Consider the following 11,632-nt stretch of genomic DNA (forward strand, 5'->3'; position numbering starts at 1 on the left):
GATCTAACAATGCTTTGATCTATTCCCCTCCCATGGTTCCCATAAAGGCACTTTTTTTTTCTGCTTCTAAACTTTGCCTTGCTTATTTCTATCAGCATGCGCTCAGACATCCTGGGAGCCATCAGTTACTTATTCAGGAGGGTTGTATCCCCTGCAGATTTGGATAACAGCATTTGGTTTAAAACTGTAGATGGAAAAGTGACCTGGCAGTTGCTGTTAGAGTAAAGGAATTCCAGGGCTTCCAGATTTGTTTTAAATAAAGAGGTATTTTAACAATAGAAATATTGGACTTTTTTCCCTCACTATATGCCCCAAAATATTTTTTTGACTTGTCTGCAAATATTTTTATCTGGTTTTCTCCTGAAACAAAGTTCCAACTTGAAATCAAGCGTCTTGATTTCAAAGTATCGCGTACTGCGCCAGAATGTTGTTCTTTGTGCATAATGCTCTGATCAGCAACAACTGCAAGCTTTTTTTCCCTGAGTATAACCACCATGGAAATGATAATAGCTTCAGTAGACAGCTCAAGCTGCCTGCTCTGACAGGGGGTTTCCTGCTCTCTTTCTCCTCTGCTATGTGTCACAAAGGGGCTATTGTTAACTAATGCAAGCATTCAACACGTAAATGCAATTTTAATTAAGCTTCATCAGGAAAGTATTTTTTAATATCTTGATAATGCATTATTGGCAAAGTTTGCATGCACATTTGTGCTCTTGACCACCTGCATCCATCCAGCCATGTGGGTGTAGCCACACACACTGGCGGCCCTGTTTATTTCCAGCCCTGATGCACTCCTAATGTACTTGCTCTGTTTTGCAGAAAAAATGGCTTTTGTTGGATTCAAAGGCAGCTTCCGTCCTGTCTGGGTGAAGCTGGTCACTAATGAGGACTCGGCTAAAATCTACCAAGCACTGCCAATTCCTGTGGTGAAGAAAATGAAATTATGAGGACATGACACCTCGCCTTCTGGCTGCCAGCACTGCCCCCAGTCGGACGGACTACTGACTGTTCATGACAGGCACATCACCAGCGTGCTCCAGCAGTGTAGCATTTTCTTGTTGTTGTTATTCAAAAGAAATCTTACTGTAAGTAGCTAGAGTGGCCACATGTGACGGAAACGCATTCCTCTGTCATCAGCACATATCCCGTGATCATCAGCTCCTCACCAGCTGACTTGCTCACTGATGCCATGTTGATGCTCGTGTCACTAAGCAAGGTTTGACCAGATTTACAAGGTGCTGGTTTTATCAGCACGCCCACAACAGACTATGTGCTGTCTCTCAAAGGGTCAGCTCTAAATCTAAAGGCCACTGAAGATTATTGTTTGTACCAGACTCTAAATTGTCCAAACACTTGTGTTTTGTTTTTTTTTTCATGGTGTAACTAGCCATTTCGAAGGCTGGTTGAAAATCTAGGACAGCAAGAAGTGTATTTGAGTGATTACCTAGATGCTAGGATAACTGGACAGCAAGAATTTACCCTAAAGTTTCTGTGACAACTGATCAAGCTCTTTGGGATCCGTATTGTAAACACTAACCCATGGCACATAGACAGGGAATAGAGGAGAGAGGAGCAAATAAAGCAACACCAGTGGAGATTGGTGCAACCACATCTTTCTGCTTGCTCAGAAAACTGTGATTCTCTTATATGGATTCAGGGCTTTCAATAGTGGTTACTCAAATAGGAGGTCTTCCTTCATCAAGTAGCCATAGGATGGAAGAAAAGACCTGTCACTCAGCACATACACTTTCTCAGCCTCTTGCATCCAGTTCCTCCATATAATAACGTTCAGGGCCAATCTGGAAGGTTTATGGTAGCCAGTCAAAGACAGCATCCTGTTCAAGGTTTCCCATTTTCAGCTGGGGATACTGGGACTTGGGTTGCTCAGCCACAGCTGGGTGAGCAGCCCTTATCTTTCCAGGGGTGTCGGAGGGAACAGGGTGGGCTGGTCTGCTGTGTGTTGCCTTCCCACCACATCCTCGGGCTTAAGGGCAGGCGTGTCTTGACCACCTGGAAGAGCTGCATGAAATCTAGGTGGAAGGTGCCAGAGGTAGAAGTCTTTGAGGTCTTACCAGGAAGCTGAAGAATTAGAGTGGGAATCCCCATACACTAGTTGGATGTCTTGTGGCTCCTTCCCCTCTTCTTCAAAGCACTAGCTGGGGAAAGAAGGCAGGTGAGTGCGAGTCAGCACTCCTCGGGGGACATCTCTTGAAGCTGGGAAATTAAAGATTGTCTTGTAAACTGTTGTAAGCACTTCCAGTCTTCAGTGGTATTTCCGCCTGTTGCTCAGAAGTGCCATGAAAGCATATGCAGAGCCTGTGGCTGTTATAAGGAGGAATTAGAGAGAGGATGATGAGCTTTGAAAAGCATATATAGTTGCCAATTTTGCCAGTAACATCTGGGTTTGTTCCCTAATTTGTCTTTCCCAGCCCACATTGCTACAGAAATTATTGTTGCTGATAGTTACTTCAATTTGCTCTGGTTTAATTAGAGCTTCGGTAACTAAATCACTTTTTTTTTCTTTTTTTTTTTTTCTTTCCCCCCACAGTATCCAAAAGACTGTCTTGTAACTAGAATGAAGGAGCAATGATTCTAGTGAGTCATTCCACAGCTGGGCTGATGCTGAACTCTGTAAGCCCTGACCCTACTTTTTAGATCGATTGCTCTGAAAGTCAGCCTCTCCTGGGTTTTGAAACTGGAAATGTTCCTTTCAGTCTTATTGTATAGTTGTTTTGAACTAGCTGAATGTCATGTGTATTTAGAAAAAAAAATAATCCAAGCTGTCCCTCCCTTGCTTCTGAACAAGAGCCTGTTAATGAAGGAGCAGCACAGTCATTTTTGATTTTTAGGCATTTCTGCTGTTTCCAGAATAAATGGGCAACACTTTAAAAAGGCAAGTAAAGTGGTGGGTTTTGTTGTTGTTTTTGTTTTTCTCAATGTCTTATGATGGTTTGGGGATTTCACCCTCAAATCACAAACTATTCCCTAAAAAAGTCAGTCTCACAGTTAAACCATGACAATCCAATTATCACTTCTCTGACATTCTCTGGTAGCCAAAACAGAGCCAGATCCCTGAAGCTGAGCAAATACACTGAAAAAAAAAAAAAAAAAAGAATCCCTTGAGTGTTTTAGGCTGGTTTATCCGAACATCTCCACCATGCTGAGGCAGTTCTGATCATGTAATTGCACCTGTACCAGTGGAGCATACGCGCATCCACGAGATGGACCAAACCATGAGCATTTCTTTCATGAGCACTTGACATGGGCAGGAAAGCGAGATTCAGAATGTACCTGGTTTGGGATCTGGTTTTCTATACCCGCCCTGTGGAGCACTGTTCCCCTGGGTCACTGGAGGTTCCCATTCACGTGGAAACACCTGGGAGGATCGTGCCACATGGGCTGTCCTCTAGACTGGTTTCTTCAGCTACTACGAGCATGCTGCATTTGTGTGAAAGCTGTAGCTTCTGATTTTACAGTTTTTGGAATTCTCAGGGTGAAATCATAAGACTTGGCTCTAGGATATTTTTTTTTCCTGAAAAATCTTGTCTTATTAAGAGAAGAAACCTTTTAAGTAGCTTATTGTATCATGCAAAGCTTGCCACATGGGGCCTGTTTTGGAGCTAGGGCTGGGTCTCATGCTGTGAATACTTAGTACAGGATCACTGCAGTCTGCAAGCCTGAGGGATAATAGAGCATCATAGCAGAGTGTAATGGGGCAGGCACTCCTGTGAAATGCAAAGGGCTCCCATTGACGTGTATGGGATGAAGTCAGTGTGTTACTCCGAAGGCAGAGCGTAGCCTGATGCCATCACCAGTCAGCAATAGTTTTGTGCCATACGATTGCTTTTCAATCTTTGACTGTTGTAGAAATTACACGTGCACATTTTGACTAGTGAATTAACTGACTGCTTATACTTTGTACATCCTTTTAACAGTCCCTGCACAAGCTGCAGTTATCCTCTTTATAAGGTTTTATTACTGCAAATGTTCTCAAGTTTGCCAATGCAGTTGCCATTGTCAGAATGATTTTTTCTGATTGGATTTTGTTTGTTTGGATGTTTGCTTGTTTGGATGTTTGATTTTTTTTGAGTGTTTTGTTCTGTTTTGTTTTTCTTTTCTCTCTCTCTCTTTTTTTTTTTCATCTGTTCAAATGCTTATTTTACCTGTTGCCGAAATAGCTGGTCCTTTTTCGGAGTTAGATGTACAGTGTTTTGTACATTTTCTTATAGACTTTCCAATAAAAAGATATATTTTCTATTTATTTATTACAATGGCACTAAGACAACTAAATTGCAGACATATGAAGCATTTTACTGGAGTTTAGCATTGCCTAGGTTGTTAAGGAGGTCGGCAATATGGCTTTTCTGATAATCTGCTTTGCACTTGAAAGCTCTCTATGTCCGCAGAATGTGGTAATGCATTGACTGTCTGTTTTATGGTGACAAGAGCTGTTGGGACATTGGTTCCAAAAGATTGTGGCTTACAACTGAAATAACATGTAGTTGTTCAGAGTACACAATGTTTATCAAAATAAATATTCAATGCAAATTTCTTATTTTATTTTTGCCTCTTGTCTCTTCACTGTATCTCTCTAAGAGTGAACTGGTATTTGCTGGAATATCTCCTCCTTCATCCAACTCAAGTTTATTCAGACCACTGCACCTCGAGTGTCTTAGCTTACTTCTTAGTAGCTTGCTAAGAAAATAAGGCTGATAAAATGCCACTAGGTCTAGAGTGGAAACCCCCCATCCATGACCTGTTGCATCAAGGTACACAGCTCCTTACTTATTTTAAAAGACAGAAAAAAACCTTCCTTAGTTTCCCTGTTCACAAAATATTTTATTTTCTTAGTTAAATAGGGTGAACATGTAGTATGCATATACATGTAAATAATATATAAAACACACAGGTTTTGTAGTGAGCAGCTGTTAATGCTTATGACAATCTCACTATCAGATCAAATATGACCTTTAGACTGTAAATTTTTCACTCTGGGGCAGTGCCAGCTAGGCAGACTCTGCTGTAAAGCATTTGGAGGCTTCAAAACTGGAATGGGATTTTTTTTTTCAGGTTATCGAAATCAGCATCTCTAACATCCAAGCACAAGTTTTAATCAGCCAAATCCCACAATGGTAGGTAGTGCATTAGAGAATATGGCCTCTGCTCTAGCCTATAGCATCACCTGCCGTTATAACTCCTCCAGGCCAGGAGACTGAAAACACACACTGCCTACTAATGTCAGATTGAAATTACTGATGCAATCATGTTTTGAAGATCAACTACATGGAAAAAAAAAGGGGGGGGGGAGGGGAGAGAGCTGAAAGTAAAGTCAGAAATCTTGATCCACAACACCAGACCAGTGCAGGTTAAAAAAATATATATATATAAATAAATTAATATAATAGTGTGATAGCATCAAGGGCTGCGATGCTGAGAGCTACCAGGCTGCCCCAGGGGCACCAGCCCACATGCCCAAGCTCCCTCCCTCCTGCTGCTCCTCCATTTTGCACCAACAGTCCTTCCCTCAGCGACAAAACCCACATGAGAAGTGTGTTGCCCTTGACATGGACCTACAGCCCACAAGGCCTCCCAGCTTAGGAAACGTTTAAGATTTGTCTAGCTACAATGACGTGGGAAGGAGTCAAGGGCAACTTCTTCACCTTTGTCTCACTCTTTTCCCACCTTTTCTCTTCCCCCCCTTCTGGCCTCCCACCTCGTCTCCACCTTGTCTCCACCTGAGGCCTCCTCCCATCTCAGTCTCTTTGTTCCCCACAAGCCTAAGATGCTTCCTCAGCAAGTTTGTGAATGACCCCCACGTTGTGTGGTGCAGTCGACACACTGAAGGGAAGGGACGCCATCCAGAGGGACCTGGGCAGGCCTCAGAGCTGGGCCTTGTGTGAACATCCTGAGGTTCAACAAGGCCAAGTACAAGAGGCTGCAATGGGCTGGGGCAATCCCAAGCACAAACACAGGCTTGGCGGAGAAAGGACTGAGAGCAGCTCTGAGCAAAAGGATCTGGGGGTGTTGGTTGATGAGAATTTCAATGTGAGCTTGCAGGCCAGAAAGCCAACTACAACGACTCCTGGGCTACATCAAAAGCATCATGGTCAGCAGGCTGAGGGAGGTGATTCTCCCCTTCTGCTCTGCTATTGTGAGACCCCACCTGGAGCACCACATTCAGCTCTGGGGCCCCCAGCACAAGGATATGGACATATAGAACAGGCCCAGAGGAAGCCACGAGGATGATCAGAGGCAGGAGCACCTCTCTGATGAGGATGGGCTGAGAAAGTTGGGGTTGTTCAGCCTGGAGAAGAGAAGGCACCGCGGAGACCTTCAAGTGCCTAAAGTGGGCCTACAGGAAATCTAGGGAGGGACTCTTTGTCAGGGAATGTAGTAATACGGCAAGGGGTAGTGGCTTTAGACTGAAAAATGGGAAATTTCATTTAGATATAAGGAAGAAATTATTTACTATGAGGGTGGTAAGGCACTGGAACAGGTTGCCCAGAGAAGCTGTGGATACCCCATCCCTGGAAATGTTTGAGGCTGGGTTGGATGGGGCCTTGGGCAGTGTGGTCTGGTGAGAGGTGTCACTGCCCATGGCAGGGGTTTGGAACCGGATGGACTTTAAGGTCCCTTACAACCCAAACTATTCTGTGCTTCTATGATGTCTGTGTGTATGCGTGTATAAGATAGGTGTACAAATTGTGTGTTTGTATATTATATGTGTATGTGCATGTGTGTATACAGTATTTGTACATGGGTGTATATCTAATATATCTATGTGTATATGTATGTGTGTGTATAAGGTATGTTTATATATGTTTAGGTGTAGGAGTCTTTAGGGAATTACAGGCACTTCAGCCTGAACTTGATGCCAGGAAAGGTGATGAACAGGTCATCTTGAATGCAATCACGCAACATATGAAGGACAACTGGGGGGGATCAGGCCCAGTCAGCATGAGCTCATGAAAGGCAAGTCCTGCCTGACCACCCTCATCTCCTTCTATGACTGGGTGACCTGCCTGGTGGATGAGGGAAAGGCTGTTGGCGTAGTCTACCTAGACTTCAGCAAGGCCTTTAACACGGCCTGCCATAGTATTCTCCTGGAGAAACTGGCAGCCTCAGAAAGTTTGCAGATGACACCAAGTTGGGGGTAAGTCTTGATCTGCTGGAAGGTAGGAAGGCCCTGCAGAGGGACCTGGGCAGGGTGGGTCAATGGGCTTATCAGGAATAGCATAGCCAGATCATCCCCTTGTGCTCTGCTCTGTTGAGACCACACCTCGAGTACTGTATTTGAGTTTTGGGCCCCTCACTACAAGAAGGACATCGAGGCCCTGAAGCGTGTCCAGAGAAGGGCTAGGAAGCTGATGAAGGGCCTGGAACACAAGTCCTATGAGGAGCAGCTGAGGGAACTGGGGTTGTTTAATCTGGGGAAGAGAAGGCTCAGGGCAGACCTTACTGCTCGCTACAACTACCTGAAAAGATAGTGTGGGGAGCTGGGGGGGGGGGGGGGGTTCGGCCTCTTCTCGCAGATAACTAGTGATAGGACTAGAGGGAATGGCCTCAAGTTGCGCTAGGGTTTAGGTTGGAAATTCTGAGACGTTTCTTCTCAGAAAGAGCAGTCAGGCATTGGAACGGGTTGCCCAGTGAAGTGGTGGAGTCACCGTCCCTGGACGTGTTCCAAGGAAAGGCTGGACATGGTGCTTAGCGACATGGTTTATAGGGTGACTTTGGGAAGTAGGGTGATGGATTGGACCAGATGATCTTGGAAGTTTTTTCCAACCTTTATGATTCTGTGTTTATTTACCTGTATGTGCCTTTAAGCATATACTTGCGTAAGATGTGTGTGTACATGTATTTGTGTGCGCGGCAGTGTTCATGGCTGCGTATTCCTATGATATATGCAGCCGTCAGAACTAACAGCAAACTATACAGACAACTATATCCAACTCTTTACTCCAGCTCTAAAATAACCAGGCCCCTCAGCTGGGTGCATATATTCAAACAGAGCCCACGCACGCTGAATACACGAAGCGCACGGCCGCGCAGCGCCCCCCGCAGGCCCGCAGGCCGCGCGTTGCCAGGGGTTACAAAGCGCTGACGGCCAACTGCGCCTGCGCGCCCGCCTCACGCCCCGCGCCGTGGGGCCCCGCCCGCCGCCTGCCCGCTCCCGCCCCCTGCCGGCCGCGCGCGGGACGCGGGGCGGTGCCCGGGGCCTGCTCAGCCCAGCCCTGCCCTGCAGGGGGAGGGAAGGGCAGCAAGGGCCTTTGGGGCGGGTTTTTTTTTGTTTAATATTTTTTTATTTTATTATTTTATTTTATTTTATTTTATTTTATTTTATTTTTTATTTCATTTTTTGTTTTATTTTATTTTACTTATTTTATTTTATTTTATTTTACCTTTTTTAAATTTTATTTTATTATTTATTTTAGCAGGAGGGGTGGGTTGAATCATAAACCAAAAGAAAAAACACACACACAAAAAAAAAAACCACCAAAACTGAGATTCTGCTCTTAAATAAACCCTTTCTTATCCCAGCATGACAGTAATATTCCCAGCAGAGCGTCATAAGCTTATATTTAGTCTCTTCTGAGTGCCAAGCAAAGAACAGAGCTGCTTGTTACCGGTTCTGCTCACAGCTAGGCGATGCAGGGCTGGTCTCCTTTCAGCTTCACAGGCCAACAGTGTGCCAAAGCCTTGCTTCTCCCACACACGGACAGCAAGGACCAGCTCCCCATAGAGCACGCTTTTTGTGCAGCCCAGCCTGCCCGCACCTCCCACCAGAACACAAGGCCGGTGCGATGAGGCCCGATGAGTCCCGGCATCACCAATGGGCCATGGTCCCATCCGCTGACTCAGAGGCCGGTCTGTTCTGTCACACCACTTTCCTTCTGACCAAAGGATGGGGAGGGCTGTGGGGAAACCACCGCTGCAACTACACCCTTCCTTCCTCTTGCAGGCCTTCCTCACGAACGGCACCTTCAAAAGCCCCTCCCTGCAGCCATCTCTTTGCCACAGAGCCGAGTCCAGGCAGCGTGTCCCCTTTGAAACAAAAGCCCAGGGGAGCTCCATCACTTCACAAATACGTGAAGATTTCTGAGCTGGGGTCCTAGCTGGCGTATCACAGCAGCCAGCAGCTATTGTGGGACACAGGCAGTGGCCTGCAATGAGGAAGCGGAGAGAGGGCTCACCGGGGAATTGGTCTGGAGAAAGCCCTTTAGAAATAAACGTTTCCTCCCTTGGCAAAGGGTGTAAAGTGAGGTTGTCTTCTCTTGTGTAAGTGTGCAATGAACAGTACAGGACGGAGATGTTTCCTGAAGTGCCAGTCCCCCATCTAAGGCCCAAGGGTCTGTGAGTAGGTAGCAGCACCTTAGGGAACTGGTGCAGCTGATCTGGCTTTTATTTCTGCTGCACATCTCCAATATTCAACTGCTGCTACTAAATATTTGGGTATTTCTTGAGTGTCATTTTTGCTCTCATGAACCTGAGGTTGATTTCCCATCCCAGGAAGTAAGACTGTCCTGGCTTATCACTACTGCCACAAATACTAAGGTGACTGAAATATATTTCAGGCTCTGCACCACTAGGGTTATCTGAGACCGAGCAATATGGCTTATATGGCGATGTGATGAGGGAATAGGGTGGGAAGGAGCGGAGACAGGATGGAAGGTGGAGGGAACATGGCCTTTGGGTTGGGTTACACAGCTCATTAGATCACAAAATACCTACCTCCTACATTAAACGCTTACAGTTTTCAAAATCCTCTACTCACCTGCTGTATTAAGTGCTAAAACACCTCCATATCTACGCTTCCACTAAGTTCCCTGGCAACTGCGTCCTATTATAACTGCAATTATCTAAAGTTCACATAGCTATTAACGTGTTTTACAGCAGCAGAAAGACAACAGCTGACTATCAAGGATGGCAAGCTAGGAGGGTTGCACTGTGCTATGACAGGCGGGATAAATAATACGATGTTCATACAAAGGAATTCTGCAATTTGAAGTATGTACTGTTTTGGATACTTGTGAGATTTCATTTCAGATGACAGGATGAAAGACTCTATTTCGATGAGGTCACCCCAGTGCTGCTGTTTAAGAGCTGAAGTATCTGAAGGCACCCTAAATGGCATGAATTACAGTACTTCACAAGACAGGAAGACTCTGTCGTTATCACACAATGCAGAGCTGTGTGGGATCAGCAGGCGAGGAGCAGTGCCTGACCCAAGGCCATCCTTATCTTAACAGCAAGTTCATGTGCTCTGCCAATATGTATTTGCTGGCCTTTGCCAGTAAAACTGGAAGGAGGCTGCAGCTCCTTTAACTATCCCATTTCCCCCTCCCACAATAACATCCAACATTTCAAAAAAACTTTTTTTTTTTTCAAAAATCTTTTTTTAGAATTTTTTACTGTTATGTGATGGTTAACAGACCTACTTTTGATATTAGAAAAATCCATTGCTACAATGACACCGATACCTTATTCCCAACTAACAGCAGTATCAATAGTGAAACCATTGGCCTATTAAGTAGCATCACACTGGAAAGAAACAAAGCATTAACCAGTTGTCTTTGGATAAAATCTGGTACACTGTGTAACGTTTGATTGTAATGTGTTACATCAACCTTTTAAATAGTAATCAGAATCCACAGTGCACAAACCTCTTGTGCTTGAGATTGTGTGTCCAAGAAGTTGCATTGCCAGAATTTTTTTTTAATTGGAAATTAAACAGCAGAGTGTTTTCCCCTAATGAATCCAAGCAGCTCTAACCTCCTGGCAATTTAACATAAACTGAATCCAGAGTCTTGTCCCTGTTAAAATGACAGTGTGAAAGACTGAAAACAGTGATATGCAGATAGAGTAAGAATTATCAAATGAAATTATCGCAACACACACAGTAGGATGGAAATCTTAAGTATCAGACGTATTACACTACTAATGGAAAAAGTATTTGCAAAAACAGAGGCATGTCCATGCATCTCATCCAGGCATGGGCTCTTTGCATTGCTGTAAACATGCAACGCAATCAAAGAAAATTCTGAAGAAGGCACTGTTACTCCTTAAATAGAAAAGGAAATGAGCCACAGAAAGACTGGAAATAATTCCCAAGCCTTACTATAAAGCCCAAGAGAACAGTGGCCAAATATCAAACAAAAAATAGGCTGTTCCATATCTTAATGGAATGATATTTTAATTTACGATTTCCTTTTTGAAAGAAAATTGAAAGAGTTTAAAAGCAGTGACAGGAATGTGGGGTCTTTTTGAAGCCAAAGCTGACCTGACTTTTCAGAGAAGAGAAATGCTTTGAGAAGTGAGTATCAGAAGTCCTGTTGGCTGGGGAACTTCTAAGTGTGTCATAATGGACTTAAAGATTAAATTTTAAAAATGTGTCCTTCACCTACAATCAAGTGCAAGAACGGTGTTAGGGACAAACTAAAAGAGAAGCTGCAAAAGGAATGCAAACTGCAAATCCTATGCATCTTTTGCTAGCAGGAAAAAGATTGTGCAGCAGATAGAGATAAAAGACTGGTAATAGGAATGCTTTTATATTAAATTGATGGCACTAAACTTTATTACATCGTTATGTGTAAACCTTAGCAATGTAGTCAGGTCTGCACCTGGAATTCTCCTC

The 11,632-nt window shown here is 44.3% G+C and overlaps 1 protein-coding gene across 6 annotated transcripts in view; it reads left to right on the forward strand.

The window, feature by feature from the left end:
• Window positions 1-4,560, forward strand: part of CEMIP (cell migration inducing hyaluronidase 1) — a 108,756-nt gene extending 104,196 nt beyond the window's left edge. For all 6 annotated transcript variants that reach the window (XM_048071909.2, XM_048071912.2, XM_067003788.1 and 3 more), the window contains one exon: window positions 820-4,560. In XM_048071909.2, coding sequence (XP_047927866.2) covers window positions 820-947 — 128 coding nt within the window. In that variant the 3' untranslated portion in view covers window positions 948-4,560. The remainder of the gene's footprint in view (window positions 1-819) is intronic.
• Window positions 4,561-11,632: the final 7,072 nt, after the last annotated feature.

Source organism: Anser cygnoides, chromosome 11, assembly GCF_040182565.1.
Source record: "Anser cygnoides isolate HZ-2024a breed goose chromosome 11, Taihu_goose_T2T_genome, whole genome shotgun sequence".
Taxonomy (NCBI): Eukaryota; Metazoa; Chordata; class Aves; order Anseriformes; family Anatidae; genus Anser; species Anser cygnoides.